This window comes from Galeopterus variegatus, unplaced genomic scaffold (assembly GCF_000696425.1).
Source record: "Galeopterus variegatus unplaced genomic scaffold, G_variegatus-3.0.2 Scaffold218, whole genome shotgun sequence".
Lineage (NCBI taxonomy): Eukaryota > Metazoa > Chordata > Mammalia > Dermoptera > Cynocephalidae > Galeopterus > Galeopterus variegatus.
Genome location: NW_007726329.1, coordinates 211457 through 227827, shown reverse-complemented (window position 1 = coordinate 227827; position 16371 = coordinate 211457). Strand labels below are relative to the sequence as shown.

The 16371-nt window shown below is 48.9% G+C and overlaps 1 protein-coding gene and 1 long non-coding RNA gene across 2 annotated transcripts in view; one reads left to right on the top strand and one right to left on the bottom strand.

Moving 5' to 3' along the window:
• The first annotated feature begins 1587 nt into the window (after positions 1 to 1587).
• LOC103585146 lies at positions 1588 to 10644 on the top strand. Its single transcript, XM_008566038.1, has 3 exons — positions 1588 to 1777; positions 7261 to 8267; positions 10534 to 10644. Exons 1-3 carry the CDS (start codon positions 1660 to 1662, stop codon positions 10642 to 10644), a joined length of 1236 nt encoding a protein of 411 aa, XP_008564260.1. The 5' UTR covers positions 1588 to 1659.
• Positions 10645 to 12997: 2353 nt separating this feature from the next.
• The window catches only part of LOC103585128, a 6415-nt gene continuing 3041 nt past the window's right edge, over positions 12998 to 16371 (bottom strand). Inside the window, exons 2-3 of the long non-coding RNA XR_550039.1 lie at positions 15887 to 16035; positions 12998 to 13294 (exon numbers count right to left, since the gene is read on the bottom strand). This is a non-coding gene — a long non-coding RNA (uncharacterized LOC103585128). The remainder of the gene's footprint in view (positions 13295 to 15886; positions 16036 to 16371) is intronic.

Sequence of the window (16371 nt, the reverse complement as noted above, 5' to 3'; positions counted from 1 at the left end):
CTCCCTCCCTCCTCCCCGCGCCGCGCCGGGGTGTGAGGCCAGCTGCGGCCGTGCACGCTCCGAGGTCTCCCGCCTGGCGCCCCGGGACACAAGCGGGGATGCCTATGGGGCTCCGGGACGCAGCTTCCGGGACCCGCGCGGGGGACACGGGGGCGCGGGCGGGCACACGCAGGGACCCGGACGCACGCAGACCTCAAAGGCGCGCGGGGAGCACACAAGCACAAAAGCACGCGGAGCAGAGACACACGGAAGGGGGTGCAGGGGACTGAGAAAAACACACCCGCGGGAGGGGGTGGCAGGACCTGCAGGGACCCTGGGGTTCCAGCCGAACAGGGATATCCATAAAACTGAGCTACACACACATAAGGACACCCGGGGGCACCAGACACATGCAGGATACACAGACACACCACACCGTGGGAAAGGACGGAATGTCTTTAGAACTGAAATATACATAGAGCCAAGCCCAGGGGCACACAGCTCACACAAGATACACAGACGCATAGGAAATCACAGATAACAGAGGGAAATACACAGAACCAGGATACAGCCCCCCCCATAACAAAATGCACCAGGTGCACAGCCGTGGGACTCCCCTATACACACAAAATACCCCAATACATGGATATATACACAGAACTGGAACCTGCTCCTAGACACACACCATGTACACAGTCTTAGGCACATGCAGACGCAAAGTTCACAGACCCACACATATATGCACGGCCACTTATTGTCAGATGGGCCAGAGGCAGAGGCACACAGGAATTCATAGAACCAATACCCACACCCACAAGACCCCTGGCAGATCTCCAGGACTACAGGAGTCCACATGAACACACATGAAATTCAGGGACACAAGGACACGTGTACCCGGGACCGTCAGGCCAGGTGCACAAGGAAGTGGATTTGCCCTGACATCCCAGAGATGCTTACACAGACCACCCCCCCACTCCCTGACACACACACCAAGTACAGGGGTACACACGGCACATTGGACGAGGGTCTCTCAAGGGATATTCACACAGAACCCCCCCAAAACTCCCCAACACACACAAGCCTCTGCGCCTGCAGTAGCCACCATGGCTGGTGGAGAGAGGTCACATCAGGGCAAACCGTGGCACCAGGTGGCCTCCCATTGGCTGGGATTGAGCTGACAGATTTCTCATTCTGTTTATTAATGTATCCGCTCCCCCACTTCTAAGAGGGGGTTGGAGAAACCTTTGGGGCCACCCTGTCCGGAGCCTTGGAGCCCGGCTACTGCCTAAGAGCCTGCCTACCTGGAGCCATAGAGCCTTGACCATAGCCTCAAGGCCTTAATTGCTGTATTTTTCCACTTCCCCCTCTTCTGCTACTTGCACCGCTGTAGGGCTGTGGGCGTAGATAGCGTTGCTACCTTGCCAAAGATAGCTAGGGACTTTTCTATTTCCTGGAACGACTTGCCCCGTGGTTTTTCTCAGAAAACATCTGCTGCATACTTCCTTATCTGCTGTCCCCTTTTGCTGTCTATATAAGCTGTGACCTTCTGGCTAATAAACGAGACTTGATCAGAATACTGTCTTGTCTCCATTTCTCTCGTCCCTTGTCCCATCCAATTCCCACTCCCCCCTCCAGGGTCTGCGTTGAATATTCCATGGGTCGGGACATTTCTGGCACCCAATGTGGGGCACTGGATACGGGGGATATCGTGAGGAAGACGGTGCATCAGAGGGTCGACCGCCTGAACCGAAAGCAAAGCCCTTTGTCTGCCACGGGAGCCTGCCACGCCACGATTTGGGTAAGTAAGCATGCCTGATAATGGGACAAGAATTAAGTTGTCATGACATCTACATAAGACAGTTACAAAAGGCTTTAAAGACGCGAGGAGTAAAGGTTAAAACAACTGATCTATTAAGATTTTTTGATTTCGTGAGGGATCTTTGTCCTTGGTTCCCAGAAAAAGGGACTATTAATTATAAAAAGTGGTCTCAAGTTGGAGACGCTTTACAAGATTTCTATGAGACTTTTGGGCCGGAAAAGGTCCCTGTTACTGCCTTCTCCTATTGGAATTTAATCAGGGACGATTCAGGATAGGGAAAAATCCCCAGAAGTTTCAGAAACTGTGGCCCAAACTGAAAAAATATTAAAAGCCAGTTCCAAGACTGACCTCCGAAATCCCTCTCCACCGCCTAGGGAGGATGTAGATCTAATCTCTCTAGAAGACAAGAGTGAGGAGGTCAAGGCAGCCGGTGCCATACCTAAGAGATCTAAAAAGTATCCACTATTAAAATTCCAGGATGATGAGGAGGCACAGAATCCTGATCCCTCAGGAGTTGATTGGGGCGAATTAGAGAAGGAGGCCGCTGAGTATTCTGGTTTTGGTGGGGCCCCGCCTTTGTTGTGGCCCCCTCCTTCTAACACGGGTCTCTGCCCCTACAGTAATGGCTGCACTAGATTCCAAAGAAGAGCTTGAGGAAAAAATAAAACAGAGAAACAAATAAAATTAGAAGAACAATTCCAGGCCTTAACCGCCAGATTACAAGAATTAAAAACAGGACATAACAACGCATCAAATCAGGCCAAACGGGCAGGCTGGCTCTAGTCCGCCTACGCGCGGTAACTTAATTGCCCAAGATTTCCTTCATTCAGACGAAATTTATAATTGTCAGATTGAAGCCTACCCAGTGTCTGAATCCGTGGACAGTGTAGGACGGGCTACACGAAAACATGATAGGCTTGGATTTAATATCATCAGAGTTAAAGACCGCCATCTCCCAGTACGGCCCCACAGCACCATATACTCTTGCTATACTGGAATCTGTAGCCGAGAGCTGGCTCACTGCTATTGATTGGAACACCCTCATCAGAGCCACGCTCACGGGGGGGGGGCGATTATTTACTCTGGAAATCAGAGTATCATGAAAACTACAAGGACACTGCTAGAAAAAACCTCCAGGCTGATGAAGACTGGGGACTTGACATGTTAACCGGTCGCGGTGATCACTCTAGCATAGAGGAGCAAAAACAATGTGACCCTGGTCTTTTTGCCCAAATCCAAACGGCTGCCTTAAAGGCATGGAAAAGGCTCCCCAGTAAAGGAGACTCAAGCGCCTCACTCACTGGGGTAAAGCAAGGGCCTGACGAGCCTTTATCAGACTTTGTAAACAGATTAATGACAACAACAGAAAGAATACTGGGTAATGTTGATGCTAATCTGGACTATGTAAAACAGCTGGCTTTTGAAAACGCCAACCCTGCCTGCCAGGCAGCCATTAGGCCTCGTAAAAATAAAACTGACCTTCAAGGGTATATTCGCCTTTGTTCAGACATTGGACCCTCTTATCAACAGGGTCTGGCTATGGCAGCTGCTTTTAGCAGTCAGACTGTAAAAGACCTTTCTGGCTAACCAAAATAAAAATACTAGGGGGTGTTTCAAATGTGGCAAATCCGGACATTTTGCAAAAAATTGTCAAAATAGTCATAATAAAGAATCAACTAAAGCCCCGGGACTTTGCCCGCGGTGTAAACGAGGAAAGCATTGGGCCAACGAGTGCAGATCTAAGACTGATGTTCAGGGAAATTCCTTGCCACCCCTTCAGGGAAACGGGAATAGGGGCCAGCCCAGGCCCCAAAACAAGTTTGTGGGGCAGTCAGCTTTGTTCCAGCCAGCCACAACAATCCATTTCAAAACTCAGTAGAGCAACCCCAGGGAGCACAGGACTGGACCTCTGTCCCACCTCCTGCACAGTATTAACTCCTGAAATGGGAGCGCAGTCCTTAAACACAGGGGTCATTGGTCCATTGCCTCCCGATACTTTCGGATTGAGCCTGGGTCGAGGCAGCTCCTTTAAAAAGGGGTTACTAATATTTCCCGGAGTAGTTGATAATGATTATACAGGGGAAATTAAAATTATGTCCAAAGCAATTAGTAATCTTGTCACTATCCCTCAAGGGGAAAGAGTAGCCCAACTAATCTAACTTCCGCTACTAAAAACTGGACATAAAACTCATAATACTATGAGGGGATCTGGAAATTTTGGGTCCTCTGATGCCTACTGGGTTCAACAAATTTCTCATCAGAAGCCCTCTCTCACCTTGTGGTTAGATGGTAAACAATTTACTGGCCTGATAGATACTGGGGCTGATGTTACCATTATTAGACAGAAAGATTGGCCCACCAATTGGCCCACTTCTGAGACCTTGACCAACCTAAAAGGAATTGGTCAAAGCAACAATCCTAAACAAAGTTCAAAATACCTTACCTGGAGGGATAAAGAAAATAACTCAGGGCTCATCAAACCATTTGTCCTCCCTCATTTACCTGTTAATCTTTGGGGAAGAGACTTACTCTCGCAAATGAGAGTAATAATGTGTTGCCCTAATGACTTAGTTGCTGCCCAAATGCTAGCTCAGGGATACAGCCTGGGTAAAGGTCTAGGGAAACAGGAAAATGGAATCCTAAAACCCATCCCGGCTATAGGCCAACTTGACAAAAGGGCTTTGAAAATTTTTGATTTCGGCCGTTGACATGCCTGCACCCCAAAGGTGTGCTGATCCCATAACCTGGAAGTCAGACAAGCCTGTTTGGGTTGATCAGAAAAATTATGTGTCGCCCAACAGTTAGTGCAGGAACAATTACTGGCGGGACACATTGTTGAAAGTAACTCTCCCTGGAACACTCCCATATTTGTCATTAAGAAAAAATCTGGAAAGTGGAGACTATTACAAGATTTAAGAGCTGTTAATGCTACAATGATGCTTATGGGTACTTTGCAACCTGGCTTGCCATCTCCAGTCGCAATTCCTACCGGCTATTTTTAAATTATTATAGATCTTTTTTTTTTTTTTAAAGATGACTGGTGAGGGGATCTTAACCCTTGACTTGGTGTTGTCAGCACCACGCTCACCCAGTGGCCTTGCTCGGCCCGTGGCCTTGGTGTTATCAGCACCGCACTCTCCCGAGTGAGCCACGGGCCGGCCTTAAAATTATTATAGATCTTAAAGACTGTTTTTTCACAACTCCTTTACATCCTGATGATCAAAAACGTTTTGCCTTTAGTCTCCCCTCAATAAATTTCAAGGAACCCATGAAACGGTACCACTGGCTGGTCTTGCCTCAAGGAATGGCCAATAGTCCCACCTTGTGTCAAAAGTATGTGGCAGCAACCATACAACCAATTAGAACAACCTGGAAATCCATGCATATTGTACATTACATGGATGATATTTTAATAGCAGGACAATCGGGAGAACAAGTTTTACAATGCTTTGCCCAGCTTAAACAGCAGCTAACTCTGACAGGCCTACAAATAGCTCCAGAAAAGGTGCAACTGCAAGATCCTTACACCTATCTGGGGTTTCATATGATGGGACCACAAATCACCAATCTTAGGGCTGTTATTCACAGAGACCAATTGCAAACCCTTAATGATTTTCAAAAACTCTTGGGGGACATCAGTTGGCTCTGTCCATATCTGAAGCTACCACAGGAGACTTAAAACCCTTATTTGACATATTACAGGGAAATTCGGACCCTACATCTCCTAGATCAATTTCCCCAGAAGCACTAACTGCGCTTCAAAAGGTAGAGGATGCTATTGCGGCTCAGTTTGCTACTAGTATAAACTACACTCAACCCTTCACGTTTATCATTTTTAATACAACAACTGCCCCTACTGGGCTATTTTGGCAAGACAACCCTGTTATGTGGATTCATTTGCCTTCCTCCCCCCAAAAAACCTTTGCTTCCTTATTATGATGCTATTGCAGATTTAATCATTATGGGCAGAGAAAATAGCAGAAAACACTTTGGGCTTGAACCACACCAAATAATCCAACCTTACACTCAACAACAAGTTAATTGGCTTTTACAAAATTCCAATACCTGGATGGTAGCTTGTGCCTCGTATGCAGGCATACTAGATAACCACCACCCATCCAACAAACTTATTCAATTTTGCAAACTACATGCCTTAATATTCCCCGAGGTTACTAGCAAGTCACCTTTAGCTGATGCCCTCTTAGTGTTCACTGATGGCTCATCCACGGGAACTGTGGCTTATACTATCGGTGACAAAATAACTCGGTTTAACACCCCTCACACTTCTGCCCAACTTGTGGAATTACAGGCCATCACTGAGGTGCTTTCGGCTTTCCCTAATCCAATTCTTAACATTTATACTGATAGTGCCTACTTGGCTCATTCTATCCCACTCTTAGAAACAGTTCCCCAAATCAAACATATCTCCAACACTGCTAGGCCTTTTCTACACTGTCAAAAACTCATTCAACATAGACGCTTGCCCTTCTTCATAGGTCGTGTTCGGGCACATACCGGCCTCCCAGGCCCTCTATCAGAAGGTAATCGCCTAGCCGACACAGCCACAAAAACCACGGCCACGGTCACAACCGACCCTATAACTCAAGCCCAAACTACTCACGCCCTACATCATGTTAATGATCACACACTTAGATTGCTGTTTAAAATTACCAGAGAACAAGCCAGACAAATAGTTAAACAGTGTCCTGCCTGTGTCACACACCTGCCCGTCCCCCACCTAGGAGTTAACCCTAGGGGATTTGTTCCAAACATGCTCTGGCAAATGGATGTTACTCATTTTTCAGATTTTGGCAATTTAAAATACGTTCATGTATCCATAGATACTTACAGTGGATTTCTACTTGCCACTCTGCAAACTGGAGAAGCTACTAAGCATGTCATTGCCCATTTGCTTCATGGTTTTTCAATTCTAGGAACTCCTAAACAAATTAAAACTGATAATGGCCCTGGCTACACCTCAAGGGCCTTCCAAGATTTCTGCACAAACTTACAAATACAACATGTTACGGGTATCCCCTACAATCCTCAAGGCCAAGGAATTGTTGAAAGAGCACATTTGACTGTAAAAACTTGCCTTGAAAAAATAAAAAAGGGGGAATGGTACCCTACAAAAGGCTCCCCCAGGAACCTGCTGAATCATACTCTTTTTATCCTTATTTTTTTGAACCTAGATATTAATGGCAAGTCAGCAGCAGACCGTTTTTGGCATCCTGAGTCCCAAACTCAGTTTGCCATGGTTAAGTGGAAGGACCCCCTAGACAACACCTGGTATGGCCCAGATCCAGTTCTGATCTGGGGTCGAGGTTCGGTTTGTGTTTTTTCCCAGAAACGTGATGCGGCCAGATGGCTGCCAGAACAATTGGTTAAACAAGTTGATCATAACCTCTCACCCAGGGACTCAGCTGATCCCTGAGATCGCCCTTTCTCTCCTTTTTTTGCAGGAATAATGAAGACTAAACGCCTTTTTTGGCTAATTGGCCTGTTCTGCCAACTGACGTGGGTCCAATCTGGATTTGAGGATCCCGGAAAAGCCCGTCAACTGCTAACTGCGGTCTACGGTAAACCGTGTGAGTGCGAAAGAGGAGTCATTTCCAGTCCTCCAACGAATACTCGGTCATCCGTAGATTGTGGTGACCGCACGGCTTTCCAGGCTGGCTGGTCAGGGACGTCATCCCTCGAGTGGCGGTGTGTCAATAAGCCTAGGGCTATACCTACTGCTGATGGGCACCCTGGCCCGTGCCCCTGGCAGACTTTTGCTGATTCTATGCATAGTTCTTGTTACTCTGCTTTTCAACTATGCACCCATGGAAACAGTACATATTACACAGCCACCTTAGATAAAATTTATTCAGGGTCTTTCGGAGGGGAGTTTGCATCTCCCTCCTCCGCTGTCGGATCACCCTCGTCTAAATATAGCCTAGCCCCTTGCACGGGCACAGTGGGCCGACCTGTGTGTTGGTCCCTTACTGCTCCTATTCATGTATCTGACGGAGGAGGCCCTCAAGATCAGGCTAGGACATTTAAGGTACAAGGAAAAATAGAAAAAATGATCGAAACTTTGTTCCCCCCATTACAATATCACCCTGTAGCCTTACCTAAGGCCAGGGACGAGTTGAAACTCGACCCCCAGACCTCCAACATCTTTCAAACCACCCATAGCTTGCTTAATGCATCCAATTTTAAACTTGCTGAGAACTGCTGGCTTTGCTTAAGAGTAGGACAGCCTCTCCCCCTTGCCTTCCCCACTCCGCTTTCCAATTACTCCTCTGACGGACAGTGCTCCTTAACCCTTCCTTTACAGGTACAGCCTTTACAGTTTACTAATTCCTCTTGCTACCACTCTCCCTCAGTTAACAATAGTTATGAAATTAATGTTGGCTTTGCCACATTCACTCAGTGTTTGACAATTGTGAACATCTCCACTCCCCTGTGTGCTCAGAATGGCTCGGTTTTTGTTTGTGGGAACAATGAGGCTTATACCCAATTACCCACTAATTGGACGGGATTGTGTGTTTTAGCTTCTCTCCTACCCGATGTAGACATTATACTCGGAGATGAGCCTGTCCCTGTCCCTTCCATTGATCACATAGCTGGGAGGGCCAAGAGAGCCGTGCAGTTAATTCCCTGACTTGCTGGACTGGGGATTTCTGCTGCAGTTGCGACTGGAACTGCTGGCCTTAGCCAGTCTATATTTCAATACACCAAATCGTCTACCCAATTAATCTCAGATATGCAAACTATTTCCCAAACTATACATGATCTTCAAGATCAATTAGACTCCTTGGCAGAAGTAACATTACAAAACAGAAGAGGCTTAGATTTACTAACTACAGAACAGGGAGGTATCTGTTTAGCCCTACAGGAAAAATGCTGCTTCTACGCCAACAAGTCCGGTATAGTCAGAAACCGAATCAAACAGCTGTAAGAAGACCTGGAAAAGAGAAGAAAACAACTAGCGGATAACCCCCTTTGGACTGGGCTGAATGGATTTCTGCCTTACCTCCTCCCCCTTTTCTGACCGTTTGTGTGCTTGCTCCTCTTGCTCTCATTGGGTCTTTTTCTGTTCAACAAACTTATGGCATTCATTAAACAGCAAATTGAGGCTATTCAGGCAAGGCCTATACAGGTCCATTACCAACGTCTTGAGATGCAAGAACAAAGTGGTTCATGTGTTCCACTACATTCGCCTTAACAATATGCCTCCCCTGTGAGCCGAACTGGATAGCCAACGACAGGTAAGAGGGTAACATCCCCACACCACCTATGACGGGAGGGCCGCATCTGCTGCAGCCTAATCCTATGACGGGCACTGTGTGCGGGATAGATTGCCCCAACCTAAGACAGGCACAGTTCCTTAGGGGTCCACTTGGCTTGAAAAATAAAAAAAGGGGGACCTGTCCGGAGCCTTGGAGCCCGGCTACTGCCTAAGAGCCTGCCTACCTGGAGCCATAGAGCCTTGACCATAGCCTCTAGGCCTCAAGGCCTTAATTGCTGTATTTTTCCACTTCCCCCTCTTCTGCTACTTGCACTGCTGTGGGCGTAGATAGCGTTGCTACCTTGCCAAAGATAGCTAGGGACTTTTCTATTTCCCGGAACCACTTGCCCTGTGGTTTTTCCCGGAAAACATCTGCATACTTCCTTATCTGCTGTCCCCTTTTGCTGTTTATATAAGCTGTGACCTTCTGGCTAATAAATGAGATTTGACCAGAATACTGTCTTCTCTCCATTTCTCTCGTCTCTTGTCCCATCCAATTCCCACTCCCCCCTCCAGGGTCTGCATTGAATATCCCGCGGGTCAGGACACCACCCCAAGCCTAGTCCTTAACCCTTGCAGAGCTGTGGACCTGCCCTACCTGGCTGTGCTCCTCTCTTCTCTTTGGTCCCCTCCCCACAGTCCTGCCTCAGTTTTTCCTTAACAGGTGCCCCTTCCCCACATCCTCCCACCTTCCTTCAGGTCTTGGCTCAGAAAGCCAAGCTCCAGCTGGCCCAGGAGGGTAGATGTCCCCAGGCCCCCCAGAAGTTATTGGGGTCCAGCCGAACTTTACACCTAACTTCCCCCAAACAGGATAATTCCCTGGTGGCAGGGGTGCCTGAAAGAAAGAGGATGGGAGTTAATAGTAACTGGGGGGCTGGCCGGTTTCTCACTTGGTTAGAGCATGGTGCTGATAACACCAAGGTCAAGGTCAAGGGTTCAGGTACCCATACCAGCCAACTGCATAAAAATTACTTTTTACTAATTACTATACATATAGTAACTTGAGGGTCCATGGGTAGGGTTGGATTTGTTGATGTCCCTCCTGTGCCCTGCCCCCAGCCTTTTAACCAAAAAGGGAAAAGGAGTTGCTTTGTAATATATGGCATTCATTCATTCATTCATACATTCAGTTACTCATCCACCCACAGCCATGTATAAGCCTCATCTCCCACCCAGACCGGGGCAACCCTTTGAGGCAGGGACTGTTCTATTTGGGGGTGAGGGTGGGGCTTAAAATAGAGGGCTCCCCAACTTTACTTTGGACCCTCTTTCCCAGTCCCAGCAGGGCTGGCATCATCTCATACTCTTCCCAGCAAGCCAATGAAGTGGTTAGTGTCCTATTTACAGATGGGCACCTGAGACCCAGAGAGGGGCTGCCCCTTGCCCAAGATGGCACAGCCCATAAGTGGCAGAGCTGGGATTGTTTCTGTAAAAGGCCTTTCCCCCATCTCCTCTCCAGGATCTGTCAGCTCTCATGCCCGCTGAGTTTCCTGAAGGCACCAGCAGGGGACAGCAGACTCCACTGTCCCCTCCCAGCAGCTGCCTGGACCTCCCAGGCTGGAACCTCTAAGGCCAAAATGCAGAGGCCCCAGAAAGAAGGAGCTGTTCTTAAATAAAGCCCCCCCTAGAACTGACGTCCTTATAAATGCCTCACTCGCACGTGGTCTCTCTTAAGGTCTGTCTCTATCCTTCTTGCTGTAACGCAGTTGCTGTCCCTGGGCGGGCAGCCTCTGCATTCCTGCACCGGGTCAGACAAGGAGAGAGGATTCCTGGATCGCAGCCCAGTGGCCAGTCTACCCTCGAGTTCTCACCCCCCAGACTCCTCTGAATATCTCTGGAGCCCAGCACAGGATGGGAGGGCCAGTGGGGGAAGCCCCAGTGCCCTGCCCAAGACGCCTGGTTCCTTCAGGCGTGGGAACTGCCCTCCCCTCCACACCCCCAACCCCCGGTTCCTGGGGCCCCTGCCAGTGCTGACTCATAGGGGGAGCCCAGGGCTGTGACTCAGCAGCAGCTCTTCCTGAACCTCTCCCTGAGAGATTTCCTGCCCCTTGTCACCTACTGTCCCTTTGGGGGTTGCCTTGGGGACCCAGATATGGGCTGGGTGAGCATGTGAACCAGGCAGCCTTTCTCACCTTCATCAGTCCAGAGCCCCAGTTCCCAAAGTCCCCCAAGGCTGTGCACATTGGCTAGTGGGTGGAAGTGTTAGGTTATGGGGGTCTTGAGCAGTGCCTGTGTGTGCCTGGACGTGTGTCTTGCATTCTCTAAGAGGCAAAGCTCAGGCTGTTGGCGTAGCATCCTATGCACCCCACTGGAGTCCGGGCAGACACTCCAGGCCAGAATGGGGCCCTGGGCTAGGAACCCCTTTCCTCAACTGCAAACCAGCCTCTCCCACCATCTTCCCCTTCCGGAAATGGCAGTTCAATCCTTCCAGCTGCTCATGCCAAAACCTTTATTAACAGATGCACTAGTCCTAGGGCTGGCCCGTGGCTCACTCGGGAGAGTGCGGTGCTGATAACACCAAGGCCATGGGTTTAGATGCTATATAGGGACGGCCAGTTAGCTCACTGGCTGAGCGTGGTGCTGACAACTCCAAGCCAAGGGTGAAGATCCCCTTACCGGTCATCTTTAAAAAAACAAAGAAACGAAAAGAAACATGCAGTCCATTAACAATTTCCGTGACTGTCCTTTCTAAATGCACCCAGAACCCTCCCCTCTCCCTATGTCCCCACCAGGGTCTAGCCCCCATCATCTCTCCCCCTAATGAGTCCAGTCACCACCTCCCTGATCTCTGTACTGCCACCACAGTCTGTTCTCCCCACAGCAGCCAGAGGGTACCTGTGAGCCCGAGTCATTTAGGTCCCTCCTCTGCTCAGAGCCTTCCGTGGCTCCCACCTCACTCAGAGAAAAAGCCAAAGTCCTCCCCATGGCCCACAAGGCCCTATACTCTCTGTCTTGTCCCCTCCCTGCCGTCACCTTCTCCAATCCCTCCCTTGATCACTCTGCTTTAAACACATGAGTCTCCTTGGCCCAAACCTCAAACATACCCTGCGTGGTCCAGCCTCAAGGCCCTTGCACAGGCTGCTCCTTCTGCCAGAGTCTCACTTGCCCCAGATTCCCATCTCCCTCCTTTACCTCCTTCAGGTCTCTGCTTGAATATCACCTCCTCAGTGGGAGCTTCCTGACTCCCCCCAACCCCTTTTCTTTTTTTTTTGACCAGTAAGGGGATCACAACCCTCGGCAAGGTGTTGTCTGCACCACGCTCGGCCAGTGAGTGCACCGACCATCCCTATATAGGATCCGAACCCGCGGCCTTGGCACTCCCAGCGCCGCACTCTCCCGAGTGAGCCATGGGGCCGCCCCCCCCACCCCTTTTCATCATGCTCTAACCAACTGTGCTAACCGGCCAGTCCTGACTCTCCTATTTCAAATTGCACCACCTTGCTTTATCCTGCTCTATTTTACTCCATAGGCCTGATACTTTTGAACACACTATTAGTTTTACTACCCATCTTTTTTTCTTGTCTGCGTCCTGTATTCACATGTCAGCTTTACCAGGACAAGAAACTGTCTCCATCACTGCAGTAGCACCTAGAGCAGGGCCTCAGTCAATACCTGCTGAATCAATGTATTGATAATTACCATGTTCCTGGTATGCCAGGGAACAAAACAGACATGGAACCTGCCTGCCCCCCCCTCCCCCGTCTGGCAGGGGGACGGTCACATAGTGGGCCAATTATAATGAAGAGATTTGAGCACAAGAGAGTACAGGAAAGGCAAGGCCCAGCCTAGAGGAAGCCAGTGCAATCAGGGAAGGCTTCTGGAGGAGGTGAGGCCATATAGGGGCCTTGCCAGCCAGTGAGGAGTTTGGATTTAAAACAAGAAGGTTTCAAAGGGTTTATTATTATTATTAATTATTATTATTATTATTATTATTATGGCAGCTGGCAAGTCTGGGGATCCTAATTCTTGACCTTGGTGTTGTAACACTGTGCTCTAACCAACTGAGCTAACCAGCCTGCCGAGGATAGCACTTGAGAGGCAGAAGCTGTCTCAGTCTCACAAAGAAGACTGAGAAGGAGAGACAACTAAGTGTAGTGTCCTGACACCAAGGAGGAAGTAGGCAAAGGTGTCAGATGCTACACAGAGGTCGAGGACAGCGACAACTGAGGAAGTCGGCTTGACTCGGCAGCATGGTGTCCGTGGTGTGATCAGGCAGCCACCTGAGAAGTAAATGGAAGGGAAGCAAGTAAGGCAGCGTCCACAAATATACTGTGAACCACACATATGAGACACACGTGGAATTTACAAATGTTTTAGTAGCAACATATTAAAAAATAATTAAAAAGAGGGTCTAGTCACTTAGCTCAGTTGGTTAGAGCACCGCCTTATAACACCAAGGTCAAGGTTTCAGATTCCTGAACTGGCCAGCTGCCAAAATAAATAAAAAGAATGTGAAATTAGCTTTAATAACATATTTTATTTAACCTGATATATTCAAAGTAGTATCCTTTCAACATGTAATCAAGATAAAAATTATCTTTTTTTTGGAGGCTGGCTGGTACAGGGATACCGAACCCTTGCCCACTGTGTTATAAGGCTATTCTCTAACCAACTAAGCTACCTGGTGAGCCCAAGATAAAAATTATTAATGAGATATTTTACATTCTCTTTTTTCCTTTGGTAGTGTCGTCAAAATCGGGTGTGGATTTTATGGTTACAACACATCTCAATCCAGACGAGCTGCATTTCAGGCACTCACTAGCCACATGTGACCAACCAGTGGCAACCTCACTGGAAAGCCCAGTCTAGACATGCCCCTGTCCTGCTTTTGTGACATATATACTTCACTCTCCTCTCCCTGATCCCAGCCCTATCAGATCATGTCTTGGTTGAAAATTTTGATATTTGTTTTTTTGTTTTTGTTTTGTGGCTGGCCAGTACGGGTATCTGAACCCTTGACCTTGGTCTCATCAACACCACGCTCTAACCAACTGAGCTAACCAGCCAGCCTGAAAATTTTGATATTTGGTTCATCGTGGATTTTCCTATTAATTTTGATTTCCAAAATATTGTATTAAGGGGGCTGGCCCGTGGCTCACTCGGGAGAGTGCGGTGCTGATAACACCAAGGCCACGGGTTCGGATCCCATATAGGGATGGCCGGTTGGCTCACTGGCTGAGCGTGGTGCTGACAACACCGAGTCAAGGGTTAAGATCCCCTTAGCGGTCATCTTTTAAAAAAAAAAAATATTGTATTAAGGTATTATTTAATCTTCCACACAAAAACTTGTACACCAATGTTCATGGCAGCGTTAGTCATCTGAGCCCCAAAGTAGAAACAGCCCCAAAGGTCCATCGACCAGTGAAAGGATTTGAAAAATGTGGTATACACCAAGGTCAAGGATTCAGATCCCCTAACCCACCAGCTGCCAAAAATAAATAAAATAAAATAAAAATGTGGTATTATCTATACCTCATATTATTCAGCAATAAAAAGGAATAAAGTACTGACACTTGCTACAACATGGATAAACATTTTTTTTTTTCCTGGCAGCTGTCTGGTGTGGGGATCCGAACCCTTGATCTTAGTGTTATAACACCACATGCTAACTGACTGAGCTAACCCGCCAGCCCTAATATGGATGCACTTTGAAAAGTGAAAGAAGCCAGTCACAAGTCACAAGTCACATTGGATGACTCCATTTATATACAGAGACAGAAAGTAGATTAGAGTTGCCAGGGGCCAGGCAAGATGAGGGGGAAATCAGGAGTGACCGCTAATGGGTTCCAGGGTTCTTTTTGGGGTGATAAAAATGTTCTAGGGCTGGCCAGGTAGCTCAGTTGGTTAGAGCACCGTGTTATAACACCAAGGTCAAGGGTTCAGATCCCCTTACTGGCCAGAAAAAAGAAAATGCTCTAAAATTAATTGTGGTGATGGTTACATACTCTATGCATATTCTAAAAACATTCACTTGTACAAATAGATCAATTGTATGGTACGTGAATTATATTTCAGTAAAGCTGTTAGAAAAATATTTAATCATGATATCGAATTTTTTGGTATCCCCTTAAATTGTGCGTCTCAGTGGAGTGACTCCCCCGAGGCCTGACCTGCTGTTCCTCCCACACCAAGCCGAAGAGGGACAGCTAAGGTGGAAAGAAGGCCCCAGGGTAGACAAGGAGGGGAGGCCAGGGTAGGAGGGGTGGTGAAGCCCACCAGATGTGCCCCAGCACCCTCTTTTCCTGCCCGAGGTCATGGGCTTGGAAGAACCTTGCCTCTTCCTGGGGTTTCTACGCAGCCTGATTCCAAGCGGCCCGGCCTGTCCGTTCTACCAAACGGCCTGACTCAATTTGCCCGCTCTGTGCGTGGGCCCTCTGCTTGTGACCATTTGCTGTCCCCTGAGTGACTCAGGCGGCCTGGAAGCCCCCTCCCCAGGGACGCCCAGCTGCCCACGGTGAGTTTTCACAGACATGGCGGAAGCAGACTGGCGCCTCCCCAGCCTAGGCTGGGCTCCTTGGGGCAGCCAAGGCCCCACAGCCCACCCTGAGAGGGCCTAGGGGCTGGGCTGGGGGTGGGAAACTCTTCTCAAAGGGCCTTTGTAGGAGCAGCTGGGGGGGCTGCGGGGGGACCCCGCCCTGTGTGACTCAAACCTCATTGCTGGGCGGTGACTCATGCCCAGGCCCCCCTCCCGCCGGCCTGCAGCAGGTGCTGCCAGCTCCATCTTCGGATGGGGCCTCCGCAGCCACTTTCATGCCACCCTACCCTGGGCCTGTGACCCGCACCCACTTCCAGGCTACCCAGCTTGCCCTCACCTCCTTCCCATCCTGGGCTCAGACCACAGGGAAAACCTCCTAGACCCCATTTCTCCTTGGGGTACCGAGATGTGCCAGTCATTGTCTCATTATTGATTCATGGAATCCTCAAACCACGCGACGAGAGGTAGTGTGTTCTTGCTATGTCCCTTTAACAGATGAGGAAACTGAGGCTCGATGAGATTACATTTTGCACACAGACAGACATAGGAGATTCAAACCCAGACTCAGAGCGTAACAATCCTGTTGCCCCGCCGTGTCATTGGGGGAATAATCCCAGCTGCTTTGTACACCAGTGATGGATTACTGAGTCCTGCAATGTCGCCTCCATTTTCCTGTTGGGCAAACTGAGTCAACGAGCTCTTAAGTCAAAGATCAAGAGTGAGAATCTACGCAGGGAATCAAACCAAGCCCGGGAGCCCGGGCCTGCTCCGCCGCTTCCCCACGGGCCTCGGGCGCCCACTCGGGGGCCAGGGCGCCCCCGC